This window comes from Protopterus annectens, chromosome 8.part0 (assembly GCF_019279795.1).
Source record: "Protopterus annectens isolate FY-2018-M chromosome 8.part0, PAN1.0, whole genome shotgun sequence".
In the NCBI taxonomy this organism is placed as follows: Eukaryota; Metazoa; Chordata; order Ceratodontiformes; family Protopteridae; genus Protopterus; species Protopterus annectens.
Window position 1 is genome coordinate 349,131,067 of NC_056741.1, and position 19,528 is coordinate 349,150,594.

Sequence of the window (19,528 nt, forward strand, 5' to 3'; positions counted from 1 at the left end):
TTTATACTACATATTTTGACTGCAATTCAGACAATGTTGTTTATGCAGCTATCTGCACATTATGTTCAGCATTTTATATTGGTAAAACAATACGCAAGCTGTCTACAAGTATCAAGGAGCATTGTGCGGCTATAAGAAAATGTGATTTTAGTAATGCCCTAGCTAAACACAGTCATATATGTCCTTTGTCTACAGGATTTAAATTCATTGTGCTTGATTATGTTCATATGTTTTTTGGGGATAGAAATACTTTATTGGAGGTTAAAGAATTAAGATGGCAACTAAGGTTAAATGCTAATGCCCCACCTGGACTAAATGAAAGTTTAAACATGAAATGTTTTTTGAAATGGCACAACTATCTACACATTTACTAGTGGTAGGCTTTGTTTAATTTTGAACAGGGTTCTAAATACATTATACACAATTCAGTTAGTGGAATGTCTTGCTTCAACAGGATTCTTATTACATAATTCATGAGTTATATTTCCTAATTGGTCTACAGTATGACTTGTCATTTCACCACTACTTTGGTTATATATACAGGATTGTATTGTAATTGTATGTTATTCTGAAGAAGTCCAACATATTAAATTGGATGAAAGCCCTAATTACTGGCTCTCAGTGTGTTTTTTCGACATTGCTATTGGATAATTCTGATTTTTATGAATTTTTTTGGATATAATTTCAGTTCTTCATTGAATTTTAAAGAGTTTTTTCAGTGTGTGTATATATATATATATATATATATATATATATATATATACACACACACATATATCTATATATCTATATATATATATATATATATATATATATATACACATACACACACACACACACATATATATAAATATATATTATATATATATATATATATATATATATATATATATATATACACACACACATATATATATATATATATATATACACATATACACACACACACACATATATATATATATATATATATATATATATATATATATACATACACACACACATATATATTTATACACACACACACACCTAGATATATATATATATATATATATATATATATATATATATATATATACATATACATACACATACACACATGTGTATACACACACACAGTCATATCTATATCTAGCAAGGGGTTTTAAAAAGGGAACTGGCATTTTTTTTGAAAATAGTGAAAAAATATAACAGTTAACTTGAGAGCAGGCCTGACGCGTCTTGAAACTCTATGCGACAGATGAGAAGGGAAGAGGGGCACTATGGGTAACCTTAGCTCGAGGGTTTTTGGCAGGCGTGAGGTTGTTATATTGGCTCCGAGGGCATAACTTGAAACCCAACTGTCATGAATGAGTGACGACTGACATCAGATGGTTAATTATAAATCTTCTTTATTTATATCAAAAAGTTACAAAATAACACCCGAAAGTGCTCTGTACTTATAAGGAACTACCTACTCTAATCCAATGAACACTGTAAATCTATATTAGCAAACAGCTTTAAAGCTTTTTGCTAAACAGTACTGAATATGCTGGTGGACCCACTCTTAGAACTACTCAACCAGAGGTTACCCACCAGCTTTGTCACCAAAGTTTCATGCACAGTGGCTGTGATACTTCACCACAAGGAGAATCCCACCACAGAAACCATGGAATTACATCAGACTGTTCAGGCTCATTTGTAAGGATGTGGAAAAGATCGTAACAGATCTAATAATACTGTGATACAATCAAATCTTATATGACTTCACCCATAACAGTTTGGCATTGTTAAGGGTACATTCTGTCTAATGAATATGGTGAATTTCTTTGCAAGGTTAAAGCAAGCCATGGACAGTGGTCCATACCATATGCCAACTTTATCAACAAATAACACCGAACAAGCCAACGCACTCACACCGGGATGTAAAAGTGAATCCAATCAAATAATGAAACATCCAGGTAGCAGATGGCATGAAAAAAACTTTATTAAAAGGTTGAGCATGTTCGTCTATATCATGCAACAGACATCATCAGAACCATTTAAAAACTCACAACTAGTTTCAACCAACTAGTTGTGAGTTTTTAAATGGTTCTGATGATGTCTACTGCATAATACAGACAAAAGTACTCAACCTTTTAATAAAGTTCTTTTTGTGCTGTATGCTGCCTGGACATTTGGTTATTTGATAACATCAACAAAATAAATGTACTCTAAACTGATCCCTATGTACTTAGATGGCTGAGGGACAGAACAGCACTGAGGATAGCAGGCATACCCTCAGAGAACATGAAAGTTAACCAGCGGGGTACCACAGAGACCCACCAGTGGGATACCATGGGTATCTGTGCTGATAATTCTGCAATCTGGAATATACATACTTCTCTGATATCCAAAATCAAAACTGGGAAATGCTAATCAATTTTGCAGATTATTGTAAACTGGGTGTCATACTTAAATTCCCTCCTGATATGCAGAAGGTACAAAATGAACTTATACATATAAATAGCTGGTGCTCTGAATATCAGGCTAAAACTAAATATAAAACATGAAATACTGTTGCATTCGCCAACCAAACCCTCCACCCATCTGACAGTATACAGAACACCCCACTCCAAAATGAAGACTTTGTGAAAGACTTTGGAACATGGGTAGGTTAAGTCCTTCTCCTTTAATAATCATGTTGAAACACAGGTCAGGAAATCTTTCAGTCTGGCACAGCTGAGTGCCAAAGGCATTTCCTCTAGATGCAAAGAGGTCCTTACTCTATAATATGTACTGATCAGGTTCATTATTAAATACAGTGCCCCCTTGGGGATATACCATACTAAGTGTATCAAACAGTTGGACGGACCCCCACCGGTTTCTGATTAAAAAAAAATTATGGACCTTAAGGACCTGAGCTACCAAGAGAGGCTGGATGCAGTGTCTTGCTTAGTGGCAATCTGTACCTTGCCTTCAGGGCCATTAGGGATTTGGCAGTCTAAGACTTCTTATTTCTCCACAAGGCAAATACTCCAGCAAACAGTACAACCAAAGAACAGAACTTGCTTCAGCAAGTAAACAAATCCGTGTGTGTTGGGGGAGGGGGCTGATTTGTTAAGCAATTACTACCAGTTCTCTGGAACAATTCTCTTCAGCTCAAGCGATTAGACACACTAGTCGAATTTAAGAAGGAACTATGACAGTTTGATGGGTATTCATAAATTTAGCCCAAGTATGACTAGTCTATAACTTCTTGAAAAAGGAGAAAAGGTCTAAGGGAGAGTACTGGAAAGGCGTTCTGACAGTTTAGCACAGCATATTAGCACACCATCCTGCAGTCACATTGCATCTCATTTAGTAAACAAAGCAGTATTTTCCATAACAGATTGACTTTCAAATAATTTACTTTTTTTGGCTGCCTTTAATTACAAACTGCAAACAGTAGTTTATTCACGGATAAAAATCTTCCTGCCCTAACATTCTTAACTTACTTGCAGAAGTTTACCATCCACTCCATAGATGGCCCCATCTACTCCATGGGAAAGCAAGGACACTATGCAGGAGTCTAGGAGACGATGGTCTGGTAGTCTGGAAAACTCTTCTAGCTGATTCTGCATATCCTAATTTGAAGTGGAAGGAAACAGAATATATTACAATACTGTCTTTCTAAAGGAAGAGAAAAGTAAAATCTTTAACCAGGGCAGAATACAGACACCTGAAGAAATAAAACCATGCTGCTTATGGACAAAACGCCTGCTTAAGTCCATTATCATAATCTAAGCAAGCATTTCTTTCTGCAACTTACAGTGGTTCAGCTATATTGATACACATTCTGTCATTTTCTACAAATATACAGATACTGACTGGGCATCTACGCAGTTCTGGATGTAAATATGGCAAACAAAAATAAGTGTTAAACATATTCCTGCCAATGATTTTAAAGTTCTGAAATTTCAACTATACTTCAAGCACTGCCACACAATCAAAAGACTACACAATAGGGGAACACAGAATTAACCTGAAAATGAAGACCGACCACAGTGCAAAGGGAGAGCATAAAAATGGAAAATTACCATGTGCAACTAGAGGAAATAAATTGCTGTAGATATTTCCAATGAGCCATCAGAAGGGTACACTTTTTTTTGGGGGGGGGGGGGGGTGAGTGGAAGCAAATGGCAGTTACAAGATCACTGTTAAATGTCTACTGCTATGACTTGTTGGAGAGGCAGTGTAGGTCTCTGACAGCAACAAGATGAAGTAGAGGACTGTGGGCATTATATATTGGATATAAAAAGTGTACACAACCCTGTTAAAATGCCAGGTTTTTGTGAAATAAAAATTGCGACCACAATAAATCATTTAAAAACTTTTCCCTCCTTTAATGTGACCTATAACCTGTACAATTTAATTGAAAAACAAACAAATCTGTTAGGGGAAAAATATAACAAAAAAAAATTTGTACAATAAGCTGGTTGCATTAAGCGTGCACACCTTTAAACTAAAACTTTGAAGCGAACAGTAAAAAACAAAGCAGGAGGTAGCAGCCACGGTTATGTAGAATAACAGCTTTATTAGTAAAAGAGGTGAGCGCTTTCGTGGCACCAGCCACTTCATCAGACAATCAAAGATCAGTAAAACACAGCATTTATACCAAGCTTATCATTGCCATCAACTACCCAATTAATCCTTAAAACCATATACATAGTATAAAAAGTTTTATACCTAGTGTGAAAAATTTTAAAAGCTTAAAATTAAAAACAGCTTGACAATAGAAACAGCATATCACATACTTAATACATACAATATAAAAGTATAAAGAAGTATAAAAGGTCGAGGGGGGGGCACTACCTACTATTTTTTTAAATCTCTATTTAGAGGAACGGGTTTAATATTAATTTTGTCATTCAGGCCTACCCCAATGTTAGCTCATAGCCTTATTTTAGTTTATACTGTAGTACTTGTAAGCACTTCTGCTGATGTGAAAATGCACGCAGTCAGGAATGTTTTTTTTCTGCTGATTTTACAAAAAGACATGTCCATTAACAGAAGTCTGAAAGGAAACATCTGTAAGAACACGTCACAGTGTTCTGCTGCTGATATTGAAAAAACATATTTTTGAGGAAAAAACATGTCCATTTATCTGTTCTGATACTGTGGGAGAAAAAGAAGTTATGTCTTACCATAACGTTCCATCTGTATTGTTGATCCTTGTTCAGTCATTACGCATGGGTATCGGTTCCGACCTCAGAACTGAGCCGGCTATTTTCCAAGCTCGCGTCAGCTTCAAACTCTCGAGCTAAACTCTTACCCAATCCCACTCTCCTTGTTACCTCACATTGAGTTTGCAAGTCAAAGAAGGCAGAGGCTACCTCTGGTCGAATAACCTAAGAGAACCGGATGGTGGGATCCACTAGAAACCGCAGGAGGGGGAAGGAGGGAGGGTCGTAATGACTGAACGAGGATCAACAATACAGATGGAACATTAAGGTAAGACATAACATCTTTATCTGATATTGTTAATCCTCGTACATTCCTTAAGCATGGGACAGAGTCCCCAGCTACCTCTATTCCTGGGAGGCTCTCATGGAAGGACATTCCTGAGCACCATAGAACCGAAAGATGCTCTTCCCCTGGAGGCCAAATCCAACTTGTAATGATTGATGAAGGTATGAGGCGTAGCCCAAGTTGCAGCTGCACAGATGTGAAGGAAGCTCTGGCATGGAAAGCAGCAGAAGTTGCCACCGACCTTGTTGAATGAGCTTTCATGGTAGTAGGCAATGAGATATTGCGTTGTGTATAAATGAAGGTCACACAGTCCTTCAATCATCTAGCTAATGTGACCTTAGCAACAGTAGATCCTAATCTAGGTCCAGAAAAAGACAAATATAACTGGTCAGATTTATGAAAGGGCCTAGTCCTGTTTAAGTAAAAACTAATTTGCCTGTGGATAGCTAGGGTATGTAGGCAAAACTCTCCTCTGTTTGAATGCTTGTGAAAGAAAACTGGCAATTCAGTGGCTTGATTAATGGTCATTTCAAAGATCACTTTAGGCAGAAAGGATGGATTAGTTCTCAGAGACACTCTCTCTCTATGAAAAATCAAGTATGGACTCTTGATACATAGAGCTTGAAGCTCAGAAATATGTCTGGCAGAAGAAATGGCGACAAAAAAACAAGGTTTTCCATGACAAATACATGAGGTCGCAAGAAGAGGCAGGCTTGAAAGGTGGCATTGTCAGAGCTTGTAGAACTAATGATAAATCCCATGGTTGAATAGGTTCTCTAAAAGGTGGCGTCGGGTGATTCACACCTTTTATGAAGGTCTTGCACAATTTGTGGGACATAAGAGAGGAATCTTGGACACCCTCATGAAAATTAGAAATTGCAGCCAGATGAACTCTAATGGTAAAGGCCGACAGACCCGATTGAAAGAGGTTGGCCAGATAGTCTAGTATTAATCGACACTGGTGCTGAGAAGGGATTTACTTGTTTATCTTTCAGCCAACAGGTAAATCTTTTCCACTTGCTCAGATAAGTAATTCTAGTGGAAGACTTTAAAGATGCAATGAGAATATCACGTACTGATAAAGAAAGATCATTCTGCCTGGCAATCAAGGGAATTGGAGTAGCCAAGCCGTGAGGTTCAGGCTGTTCAAGTTGGGATGAATCAGGTTCTGTGGATGTGAGATCAACTCTGGGGTTGGATGGAGAATCCATGGTCGATCTAGTAGGCGAGGCCAAAGGAAGGGGAACCAAATCTGTTGAGGCCAATATGGTGCTACGAGGATCACATTGCTCTTCAACCGACGGGCTTTCTTCAGAAACTGGGGAATGAGAGGAAAGGGTGGAAATGCATAAAGAAGACCCGAGGGCTAATCATGGACTAGAGCGTCCCTGGGTGACTGTCCCGGAGGGGGAATCAGGGCAAAGTAGTTGCGGCATTTGTAGTTGGTCGTGGATGTAAACAGCTCGCAGCAAGGACAGCCCCAGCGGTGAAAGATCGCCGCCGCTATCAAGGGATTCAGGGACCACTCGTGAGGTTGAAGGATGCACCTGCTGAGTCTGTCTGCTATCCCACTAGAACTCCCGGGAATGTGCATTTCTAGAAGAAAACAATTGGTAGCCATCGCCCATTGCCATATCCTCATAGCCTCTCGACAAAGGGGGTAAGATTTGGTTCCACCTTGCTTGCTGATGTACCAGACCACCGCCATATTGTCTGACTGAATCCCAATCGTCCCAGATGGCAGCAGGGGATGGAATGCTTGCAACACCAGAAGCACTGCCCTCAGCTCTAGAACCTTTATATGCAGATGGGCCTCCAGTTTGGACCAAGTGCCTTGGACTGTCTGTCCCTGACATAGCCCCCCCCCCACCCCATCAGGGAAGTGTCCGTGTTCACTGTGGCCTTGGGCTGCTGGGGGGAGATGGGGAGAGACCATTGTGACAGATTGTGTCTCATCCACCAATTTAAATCCGGTTTGCACCTGTGGGTTACTCGAATCTTGGCTGAAAGAAAATGCTGAAAAGGATACCATTGGGTGAGCAGTAACCATTGTAGAAGCCTCATATGAAACCTGGCCAGGGGGAGAATGGTGATGGAGGCTGCCATGGAACCCAACAGCTGTAGGACAGAGTGAGATGTGGATTTCTCCCTTGAAAGGATTGGAATCCGTTGCTGCTTTAGCCTTAAAATTCTGTGCTCTGGAATGGCAGCTCTGCAGTTCTTTGTGTCCAAGATAACCCCTATGAATTCTGTCGACTGAAATGGGGTGAGATTGGATTTTTGCCAGTTTATGGCTATGCCTAGCCTTTTTGCAGTGAGGAGAGAGTATGCCAGGGCTTCTTCCAGTAGATGTCTGGTGGGGGGAGGGGGAGAATGAGCCAGTCGTCTAGGTATGGAATCACCTGGAATCCTTGGAAGTCGCAAGTGAGCTGTGACGACTGCCATGCACTTTGTGAACACTGGGGGCTGTAGAGAGTCCGAAGGGCAGTACTCTGAACTGGTAGTGACTGGCTCCCGCACGGAAGCGCAGAAGTCTTCTTGATGTCCTGTCCACTTTTATGTGGTAGTACGCATCTTAAAGATCTATTGAGCACATCCAATCGTCTTTTTCCAAAAGCGGGAGGATAGACTGTATTGTGACTATCCGGAATTTTTGTACTCTCACAAACTTGTTCAATACACTGAGATCCAAAATTGTTCTCCAGTCCCCGGTTTTCTTTGGCACCAGAAATAGTCTTGAGTAGAATCCAGATCCTATCTGGTCTGGAGGGACTATTTGGATGACTCTTTCTTAGCAGCTTTTCTATCTCTAATGCTGCTTCTTCCCTTTAACTGGGTGGAACGTCGGGAAGGTTTTTTGAAGGGACGGGACAAAGATCGAAGGGGATATGATAACCTCTGGTTATAATCCTTTCTACCCAAGAATTGGTGGTTATGGTTAGCCAGGCAGAAGGGTACAAGGAGAAACATCCTCCAACCACCTCCAGACGAAAGGAATCGGGCCGCTCTTCAGGAGCGCTGGTAGGACTGACTAGGGAAAGAATCCCTGGAACCTTGGTTACGCGGACCCCCTCTGCTCCGAAAGGAGCATCTTCCCTGAGAGTTTCCCCCACTGCCTCTAGGGGAGAACTCGGCCTGCGTGTCACGGAAAGGACCCTGAGATTTCTTGAACCATATCTTCCCACTCTTTTGGTTTCGGGAGAAAGCAAGTTGAGGGGAAGAATAATGGACACCTATGACAGAAAGGGTCTTACCATCCTGTTCACATCTGGCCGGTGTGCTTTTAACTTTGGGTCCAAACAACGAGAAGGGCTCAATGGGAGCATTAAGAAAGGAAGCCTTAAAGGGTTCCACGAAATTGCACAAGTGCATCCATGGGTGTCGTCTTAAGACCGCAGCTGAACCCGCTGCTCTAGCTGCTCCTTCTGATGCGTGCGATATCAGTCGCATAGAGGAGTTAGATATTGACTCAATGGTATCCAGCTGAGAGGCCACTTTGTCACAGACCTCATCAGACATGGCACCAGCCAAAGTTGCAGAGAGCTCAAACATCAGATCCCTTTGAAGCCTGGCAAAGTGTGCCATATAATTTGGGGACCTAATAGTAAAGGTCGCAGAAGCAAAGGTGCACTTCCCTATCCTGTCCAGGGCCCGGGACTCTGTTAGGCGGATGGACAGTCTGGCTTTCTTCTGCCAGATCCTTTTTTGTTGCGGCCGCCACCACCAAAGCATCCACAGGAAGACCTTTGGACCAATGGGGATCCGAAGCAGGAGGGGACAAAATCTTATCTGGCCTCCAAGGAATAGCTTCAACGGTATCAGGGGCCTTCCAAGCACGCTGCATGATAAGTCAGACAAGTTCATCGGCAGGTGGAGTAACCCAGGAGGTAGGGGGCCGGGCACGAAAGGCCTGCAAGAACACAGATTCCTCAGAGGTCAGCTTAGAGGACTGCCATTCACCTCTCTGTTTCAGGATTTCAAAAATATCACCAAAGGATACCTCAGAGGGTGACCGGGGGGATCCTTCCCCCTCATCGAAATCTGTCTCTTCAGTGAGGGACTCCTTTGTGGAGTCCATGTGCTTCCTCTTACACAAACGTATCCGGTAGACCTCCTTAGTGGGAGAAGCTGGAGAAGACAGCGGAAAAGGGTATTCCTGTGGGAATATGTCCTGAAGCCCTTGCACCCGGTGTCCGCTAGGTGCGACTTGTGAAACCAGTGTACCAGAGGAGGGCATAGGTATAGACAATCCAGTATCGCCAGCAGCAGTGGAAGCTATTTCCATCAGTTGGAAGGCTGGTCCATCTGAAGAGGAGTGCATGTCTAGTACAGGGGTCATGCCTCTCCTAAGTGGCTCAGCCTGCCGACCCGGAGTCCCTGGATGGCTGTGGAGCAGCAAACTATGCATGTCACAACTGACATCCTGGGTCGTAGCAAAACTTTCCTGCCACGAAGGCAACTGTGGTTCCTTAGTGAGATCTACAAAGGGGAAGACTGTGTTATATCCATGGACTTCAAAGGCAATGAAGGAGGAGAGTAAGAAGGGGTCTTTGGAGACAGGTGATCAACTCCCAAGGAAGGATAGTTCCTGAGGGGTGGGATACCTCTGGTCAAGAGCACCTGATCCACAAGACGCAACACATCATGTTCGGAAAGGCTTCTAGTGGACCTCACTGAGGCTGAGGGAGAAACAGGCCTGTCCACAGAAGAGGCAAACTCGGTGCCCATCTCACCTGTCCGCACCGAGGACAACAGTGCCGAGAGAGACTGGACTTCGAGTGTCGGCACCAAAGAAGTCATTGGTGCCAAGGTCATGGTCTGCACCGTCACAGGGATTGGTGCCGAAGTGGTTGTCAGTACCGAAGCTGGAACAGATAAAACTGAAGTCAACAATAAAGGCGTCGGTTCAGAGGAAGATCTCGGAGCCGACGTGGTCAAGGTCTGCGCCGACTGAACAGTCGGTGCCGATACAGTGGTAATAGTCTGAACAGAGGAGTCCCTCAGTGCCGATATATTGAAGGCTGCAGGAGAAGATGGAGCCGAGATCACTAATGGAGCCGAAGGTCTAGGTACCGAAAGCACTGGGGCTAACTGAGTGAGCTCCGGAGCCAAAATTTTAGCCTTTTTAGGTTTTGGTTGGTGGGAGTCCCCAGCCAGGAATGAAGGCAAAGATTTAGCCTTGGTAGCAACATCCAAGATTTTCTTATGGGCTCTAGGAGAGGTTGAGGCCTCCGACCCAGAAATAGCCTCTGAAAAAGGAGATTTAAGAAGTCCCTTCAGTAACAGTTTGTCTTTCCTTTCCAACAAGGTTCTATTCGAAAAGTTATCACAAATAGTACAGGGTGGGTCAACAGACAAGTGGGACGCCCCCAAACAATAAATGCACAAGTGTGTGCATCAGAAGTAGGTAGTTTGTGTCCACAATCAGAACACCGCTTAAACCCCGGACTACCTTTCTTATCTGCCATGACAGCAAATTAATCAATAGAAAAAGGTACCAGCAATGGTACAAAAGAATACCCGAAGGTATGAGAAAAAGGAAAAGGATCATCAACGATGGTAAAGAGAGAATACCTCGCGGTAAAAAGGTAAGGAAAAGAGCAGAAAAACCTGAAGAAAATATGTACGCTAGATGCGATAGGGTAAGAGACAAAGAAATATAGACTTTCCTGACAGAAAAGTAATCTGAAAACTATTAAACAAGTAACTGTACTTAGCTCAAGAGAAGTAGCTTGACACGACCGAATGGCAATGCGGCAAACAAAATCTGGGGTAACAGGAGAGGGGGTTGTGGGTATGAGTTTAGCTCGAGAGTTTGAAGCTGACACGAGCTTGCAAAATGTCCGGCTCAGTTCTGAGGTCGGAACTGATACCATGTGTAAGGAATAAACAAGGATTAACAATATCAGATCATGTTTTCTTAGGAAACAACTTTGTAAAAGAGCACATATTGCTGAGTTTATAAAAAGCATGTTTATTAACAGCTACAGTCAGAGCTATGTCACAGTATGAATGCTCATTACATTGCTAAGCTCTATACCTACATTCAAGCAAACTTTTTATTCTATACTTTATCTTTCGGCATATTTGTAGCAAAATTAATTTCAAATTTTTTATTCACAGTTCTGACACTAACAGTAATTAAATCAAAGTATTAGTTTAAGGGTATGCACACTTATGCATCCAGCTTGTATGTTTTTTTATATTTTTCCCCTAACAGAACTGTACAGGTTATAGGTCACATTAAAGGTGGGAAAAGTTTTGAAATAATTTATTAAGGTCTCATTTTTTATATCACAAAAGCCTGACATTTTAACAGGGGTGTGTATACTTATTATATCCACTGTATTTGATTTCTTACATTCAAATGTTTTATACCCTATTAGAAGGGGCACACTGCACTGGGAGAGTATGCACTATGAGTTAAAGATACTAGACCAGATTCTAACAGAGTTGCTCTTGGCGTAAGTGACTTACTTCAGTGTAAGGCTCGTCTATAAACAGGCTTACACTAGGGGCAGGTTCCAAAATATCTTCTCTCGGTGTAAGTGGTCGCTTAAACTGAGAACAAGTTTTTTTGGAAAAGGGCCAATTATTTCTTGTACTTTCAGAAACACAACAAGGACATGACCAAAGTTTTGGCTTTCAAATTATAACAATTTCATAGCCTATGTAATGCAATGCCTTCTGATTCAATTCACAACACATTTTTTTTAATCAAGGTGAATACATAACTCATAACATTTAAAAAATGTGTTTTTATAACTTAAGAACTTAACCCCCAGTATATCTTATCATGAAAGTGAGGTTTTCCTGCATTTGAAATATTACAGAAAAAAGTAAAGAATTACTATGAGTGGTGACTTGGCTCTCAAACTCAATACATAGCTGTTCTATTACCTCTACATTTAAAAATACAACATAACTACAGTTGGGACGGTTGTTGTCCAACAAATTTTAATAGAAAATATCAAAATTTAAGAGGTATAACCTTGCACTGGTTGTCTCCCCCAACTGGCCTACATGACCATTAGAAAGTGCAAGGCTGCAAAGCCACATTATACTAATTTGGTCCGAATACACAACTTCTTTACAGCATGGTAGCTATGAAGTCCATATCCAGAATGTCTCAACTATGATGTCAACACATTAGAAGCAAAAAAACTCCATGTACTGAAAGAAAGCAGTGCGCTGCTGTGCAAATCAGAACCAAAATGCAGTGATATCTTTGGTGAGAGAAATGCATTTTTCAATGTGTTCTGTACCCTAAATTGTTTTTAGAATTCCTTGTTTCCTCCACAATGTATTGTCCTGGGGTAAGTGATATACAGCCTATTTTACTGATTCAGAGGAACTTCAGTGTCACAATTAGATATTACATCTAGTGCCATACTGTACTTCAAGGATGCATAACAAGACTTACATGCAGAAACTTATGCAAACTGAGACCTCATTAAATTAAGTTAAAGAAATCATGAATATTTGACCAAGCAATGCAACATCCCTGTTTTTGCTTATAAGGAGAGACCTACACTACATGTAATGGCAAAGGCTGTATGCTGCCATATAAATCAGAACTGCAATGCACCAAAATCTTTGGGGCAGAATGACATCCTTGAGTTTGTTTAATGTGCATGTATCCTATTCCCAGATTCTTTTCATAACAGACAGTCAACAAGGGAACGGACATAGGACTTACTCTGGTAACAAACATGGTGTTTCAGAAGACTTTTGGTGTCACAGCCTGGTATTACAATTGTTTCCATTAGGCCACGGTGGTGCAGCGGTTAGCGTTGCTGCCTCACAGCAAGAGGTTCTCCCATTCGATTCTTGGCTGGAGCACCTTCTGTGTGGAGTCTGCATGTCCTCCCCACGGTTGAGTGATGTTTAAAGACATGCAGGTAGTTGCGTGTGTGAATTGGTGTGCCTTCTTTGAAGGTTGGGTGTCGGGCTGGCACCTCGGCATCATAAAAATCCACTACAAATCATTAGCGGACCAGAGTTCCACTGTGGCGACCCCTTACCAGGAAAAGGCGAAAGACATTAGTTTTTAGGTGGATTATCTGAACTTGGTTAAAAAGGAAGAGTAGAAGTACTGTCCATAATATTTCTGCAGTAAATTCTTATTAAACCAGAAATTTAAAAAAAAAGTAAAAAAATGTTCCCAGAAAAAAAGAAACATAAAACATTTCTTCAGTTCATGGCCAGCCTTAGGCCGACTGAGCAGATTGTGCGTAATAGGGCCCCAAAGGGTGACCTATTCTTGCCACTACAATCTGCAGTCCAGATAACTAGCTCATGTGGTGTCCTTGCAGTTCCATGAAATGGCACAGCCTTTAACTTGAGAGAAAGGGGGGAGGGACTTCAATCTGAAAGCAAAAACGGGCTCATCTACTTGAAACTGTAACAAGCATCTTCCTACAATCAAAGTGCTTCACCAGTTCTGCTGCAACTACAACCGCAGTAGCAGCTTTATATTAACAAATGTTAGTATTGTGCTATCACACCATCAGAACCTACCAATCATGACATTGTACAACTTCAAAGCTTCAGTAACAAGGACAAAATACAAAGTCTTCACCTATAAGACCGGGGGGGGGGGGGTGCTCTTCTACTCCAAGAACGAAGCAAACAGCTTGATACAAATGTAGCAAATAGCTTGCTACAGTTAATTACCAACACATTGTCCCTTTTTTTAAGCAGAACATCTCAGATTGATTTTGCTTCATATTTTTACCCTGTCTTGCAAGCAATGTTTGATTTTCTGGTTAATTACTGTGGATTACAGTCAATCAATTATGCCAGACTTGAGTTCCGTACTTTATACTGTTTGGAAAATGCATGCGAATGCAAACCTTGTTGTGACGCCCGTGCCCTGGCCCAGCAATCAAGGAGCCAGGGGTAGGGGGTGGTCATCATGTGCTTCACCCCACAGGACTTCCACAGACAAGCCAGCAGGTCCGACATGAAATCGGCACCTCTGTCAGACAGCATTTCTTTTGGGAAACCTACCCTGCTGAAAATCTCTAACAAAGCATTTGCCACCTTCTCTGCCTCAATGGAGGACAAAGTCACTGCCTCAGGGTATCGTGTAGCATAATCCACTACCACTAGAATATACTTTTTCCCTGTGGAACTTGGGGTACCCAGAGGACACACAATATTCATAACTACCCTCTGAAATGGCTCCTCAGTCACAGGTAAAGGCATCAAAGTAGCTCTCACCTTATCTCCTGCCTTGCCTACCTTTTGACACTGCTCACAGGTCCTGCAGTACCCTGTTACATCTCTGGAAATTCTAGGCCAACAGAAGTTCTGCATAATACGCCTCTTTGTATGTTTTATGCCCATATGATCTGCAAAGGAAATATCATGGGCTATGGCTAGAAGCGCCAGACGGTAAACTCTAGGCACTACCAACTGCTGTACTCTCTCACCTTCTAACCCTCCCTCAGGGGTCCAACTCTCTGTATAGTAACCCTTTGTCCCAGTATACAGATTTCTCCTTCCCTTGAGAATCAGGTGCCTCCCTAGCTACCTGCCTCGGGCCTTGCAATATAGGGTCAGAGCTGAGCCTGTCTCAACTCTCTCCTTGTAACCCTACCCAGCTCCTCTTCCAAAGGAAGTCTGGCATCCTGTGACAGTGGTGCCTCACTGTCAGCCTGGGTACTACTACTTACCTCTACCGTTGCAGTCACTCTGTCCAAGTGACCATCAGTACCCACAAGCAGCTGTGGCTCACCTTCAGTCTCACTGCTACAGCGTAGCTCACTCCCTGAAGTAACCACCTCACCAGTCCTGGCTGCAAGTATGCAGTCTGTCTGGGTCTCCCCCAGGCTACCAGACCCACATGCTTGTCTCCAAGCCTAACTGCATGTAACTGCAGAAGCACAGGGTACTGCAATATCAAAATCATTCCCTATCAGGACATCTGTAGGTATATCCTCAAATACACCTACTTGCTGGCTTCCTTTTCCACCCTCCCAGTCAAGGTGAACCCTAGCCAAAGGTATCTGGAATGGGATCCCTCCTAAAGCCCTGAGTGGAGTAGACCGCCCAGGCAAGTAGTGCTCCTCTGTAACCATTGCAGGCTTTACAATGGTTATATCAGAGGCTGTCTCTCTCTTGGCAATGGCCTCTGCCATTCACTACAATAAGAAACAGCCTCTGGTGGTAGTTTGGTACCCTTGCTGTCCCAAGACAACCTACCCATTGGCATTTTGTCTTTCCCACTTACTGGCGGCCCTCACCTTTGGTTCCCCACCTTGCCTCCGTGGACACCTGTATGCTACATGGCCCCACTGGTTGCATTCAAAACATTTAACCCTAGCTCCTGGATATGTACCTGTTCTAGTGGCATCCCCTGCTACTGGCAGATTCTGTTGTGGCAGTCTGTGCTCCCCACCATGGGTTCCTTTAGACCCATGAGCAGTACTGGGGGGTCCCCTTCCTGTGCAGGGCTGCCCTGCTTGCCAGGTATAGCTCTCCCTTCATCCCCAACTCATCTGAAGTAGCACATTGTCTATCAGCTATCCAGATCCTCATATGCTCAGGCAAAGTGCTAAGGGCTTGTTCCCTCACCAAAAGGTCTGCCAGCCCTTCAAAAGTGGTGACCTGACATCCACTCACCCAGCTATGAATAAGTGCTCAGTTCAGCAACATATTCACACACACTTTCATCTGCCTTGGGTCTATGCTCACAAAACTTTTTCCTATACATTTCAGGTGTAAGCATAAAACATTCTAAAAGACATTTTTTACAGTAGTATAATCAAAACAGACTGCAACAGGCATTTTTGACAAAAAAGTTACAGCTTTTCCATGGAGTAAGGGGGTCAGGAACCGTAACCAGAGCCTTTGGTCAACACTATACTGTTTGCATACCCTCTCAAACATATGAATGAAACTATCAAAATTATCCCCCTCTTTAAACTGTGGAAGAAATTTACTGACCTGTTGTGCTTCTAGGGTCCAATTACTCCCTTCCCCATTACCTCCATGACTCTGGTGAAGAGTCGGCATTTCTGTCTCATGCCTCCTCTGACGCTCCTTTTCTTCCGCTTCTATCTTCAAACGCCTGGCCTCCAACTCAAGTCTCTCTAGCTACAGCTGGATTTTTAAGTCCACTGCCGAAAGGCTGAGCTGTCCATTCTCTGTGGATATTGTATCTCCACTGCCAGTCTGACTGTCCTTCGCAGAAAGGTTGAGCTGTCTATTTTCTGAGGATATTGCATCTCTACTGCCAGTCTGATTGTCCTCCTGGATGCTGTTTTCTGATGCAGCTGTAACCAAGGCTGCAATCAGGTCTGCCTTAGTCAGGTTTCCATGCACCAGTCCCCTAGCCTGGCACATCTCCAACAGCTGGCTCCTTGTCAGCTTTCCATACTCCTCTGCTGACATGCTGCCTGCTCACCCTGACTAACTAAGCTAACAAAAGAAATAAAACAATTGTGATCTGAACTCTTAGTATTCACTGCATGGCTGATTTAGAGTACAAAACACCTTCAGAGATCACTGCACATAAGCTACAGGATTCACTCTACCCACACCACTACAAGCCAATTAGTATTTGCCAGCTAATTAATATGTGATGTGGATATCCCACCACTGCCAAACAATTAATATGTGACGCCTGTGTCCTGGCCCAGCCATCAAGGAGCCTCAATCCTCACCACTCACACCCAGAGAGGGCGTCTTATACAGGAGAAAAGGATAACAAATACACACAGTAAAGTGCAATTTCCCTAAGTGCACACAGCGATCACAGTCAGTCTGGGGCCGATTGCTCCCTTGCTCTCCAGGTCCCCAATAAGACTCCCCACTGGCACAGCTACAGGGTCCAGATCTTAGCCTAGCTGGCAAGCTAACCTCCAGTACCCTCTCTGTCCAACCAGTGCTTCGTGTCCCTGCCCAAGTAGCTGACACGCACACACACACACACACACACACACACACACACACACACACACACACACTGAAATAAGTATTTATACAACTTCACAGACACTCCTGAGAAAGGCTGACAGATTCTCCAGCTCTGCCCCTATACTCTGACCCTGATCACTGACCCTTTTCAATCGTAACTTGGATAATTGGATGGGGAATCGCAGATTCACCCCTGGTGTTTCACCTTTATCCCTTCTGGACAGGGGCAGCAGGTGCTGAGTCAGGTCTACTAATAGCATTAAAAGAGGGAGGAAAACTTGTCTAGGCTTGTAAAGTCCTCAGGGCCATTAGCCTAATAACCTCCTATGATCACCCCAGGGATCACTTCTGTGGTTCTGTTTGACAGGGGCACAGGAAAATAATTTTCTTGGGTGGCGAAAGCCAGGGTACCTTTTTTGGCTAGGCTTGTATAGACCCTAGGGCCAATAGCCTAGTACCTACCTATGAACCTAGACTTTGTTTGCATCTTTCGGCTTTTCCCGGTTAGGGATCGCCACAGCAGAACTTCGGTCCGCTAATGATTGGTAGTGGATTTTTACATACCGGGTTACCAGCCCTGATGCACAACCTTCAACGAAGGCATGCCCCATTCACGTATGCCTCCACACAGAAGACGCTCTAGCTGAGAACCGAATGGGACAACGTCTTGCTATGAGGCGACAGCACTACCGCAGCACCACCACCGCAGTCCTAGACTATACGGTAGTAATTCCTGCCACCACTAGCTAATAATTAGCAGCTACCCAAAGGCCCTTAAAAGGGTGTCCAATTATTACTGTGCAATATTACTATCCAACTGGTAAATGTGAATAAACAGTCTTAAGGCTTATTAGAGTGGCTCTGTACAATAAGCTCTATAAATATGCAATGTACTCTACACAGCTTAACTTATCTATACATAAACTAGCCACAGTTGAAAAAGGTTTAAAAATATTTAATAATAAATACTAAAAACACAAGACAATACTACTACACCACAGTGCTATTGAAGAGTTCAAGATCACACAGAAAGTTAAAATAATTCAGTAGTACAGTTCTGACATAACAGAAAACCCTTAGCAATAGCTAGGAATTAGAAAAGATTAGGCTACAAGAAAACATACTTCTAAAGTAACTTACTTACATGGAGCTTAATGCAGTGCCGAGTTGGATAGCCAGACAAAAATGCTTACAGTCTATCTCTGAGCAATAGTTTTTAAAATCACTAACAAACATTTCTGCTGGGCCCTCCCAGATTACATCATTTTTGACACTTAGCCTGGGGTTTCCAGGCCAAAAGGCTACATTATTTAGCAAGCTAACACCTGCTCAGGAAGCTACAACAATAAAAGACATTTCACATGTACACTTCAGTAATTATTCCTTAAGTTAAAACAATAGAAAGAATGTGCTAGCCCAGACAGACCAACTCCGAGCTCTAGAGATCAAAGGATAGATTTGAAATAATTTTAACTTCAAAGAAAAGATCTGAAAAATGCTTGACTTAGTTTTCCTTACAGCAGATGGCAATGTTGCTACAATCTTGAAGTTCACTATTTTACAGTATTTTTCTTTTGTTTGAGAAACAAGCCTGCATTTTAAGTTTATATTTACACATGACAGAATTATCTATCAAATTCTATTTGGCTATGCTGGCAGCCTTCACCCATCTCTACCAGTCTTCACATCCTGTTATTCTATTAGCTTTTTAAGTAAACTAGAGAAATATTTAAGAACTGTCCTAAATTTTGGACATTTGTTCAACTATTACTTTGTCTCTGTCCAGAATTCTTATATGATCATAGGAGGTTATTAGGCTAATGGCCCTGAGGTCTTTACAAGCCTAGCCAAGTTTTTCCCCCTCTTTTAATGATGCTATTAGTAGACCTAACTCAACACCTGCTGCCTCTGTCCAGAAGGAATAAAGATGAAACACCAGGGGTGAATCTGCGATTCCCCATCCAATTATCCAAATTACGCTTGAAAGGGGTCAGTGAACGGCTCTGTTTTACTAGGATTGGAAGCTTATTCTAGAGTAGGGGGATCCTCTAGGAGATGAACTTGTCTCTCCAGGAGGTCCTTTTAATGTCGCTTCTCATGTTGAATTTGCTAGAGTGGGTGTAGCAAGTACCAT

General features: G+C 42.4%; 1 protein-coding gene across 2 annotated transcripts in view; it reads right to left on the bottom strand.

Moving 5' to 3' along the window:
* The window catches only part of CASP2 (caspase 2), a 672,789-nt gene that overhangs the window by 234,554 nt on the left and 418,707 nt on the right, over positions 1-19,528 (bottom strand). For both annotated transcript variants that reach the window (XM_044079856.1, XM_044079857.1), the window contains one exon: positions 3,456-3,584. In XM_044079856.1, the coding sequence (XP_043935791.1) occupies positions 3,456-3,584 (129 nt within the window). The remainder of the gene's footprint in view (positions 1-3,455; positions 3,585-19,528) is intronic.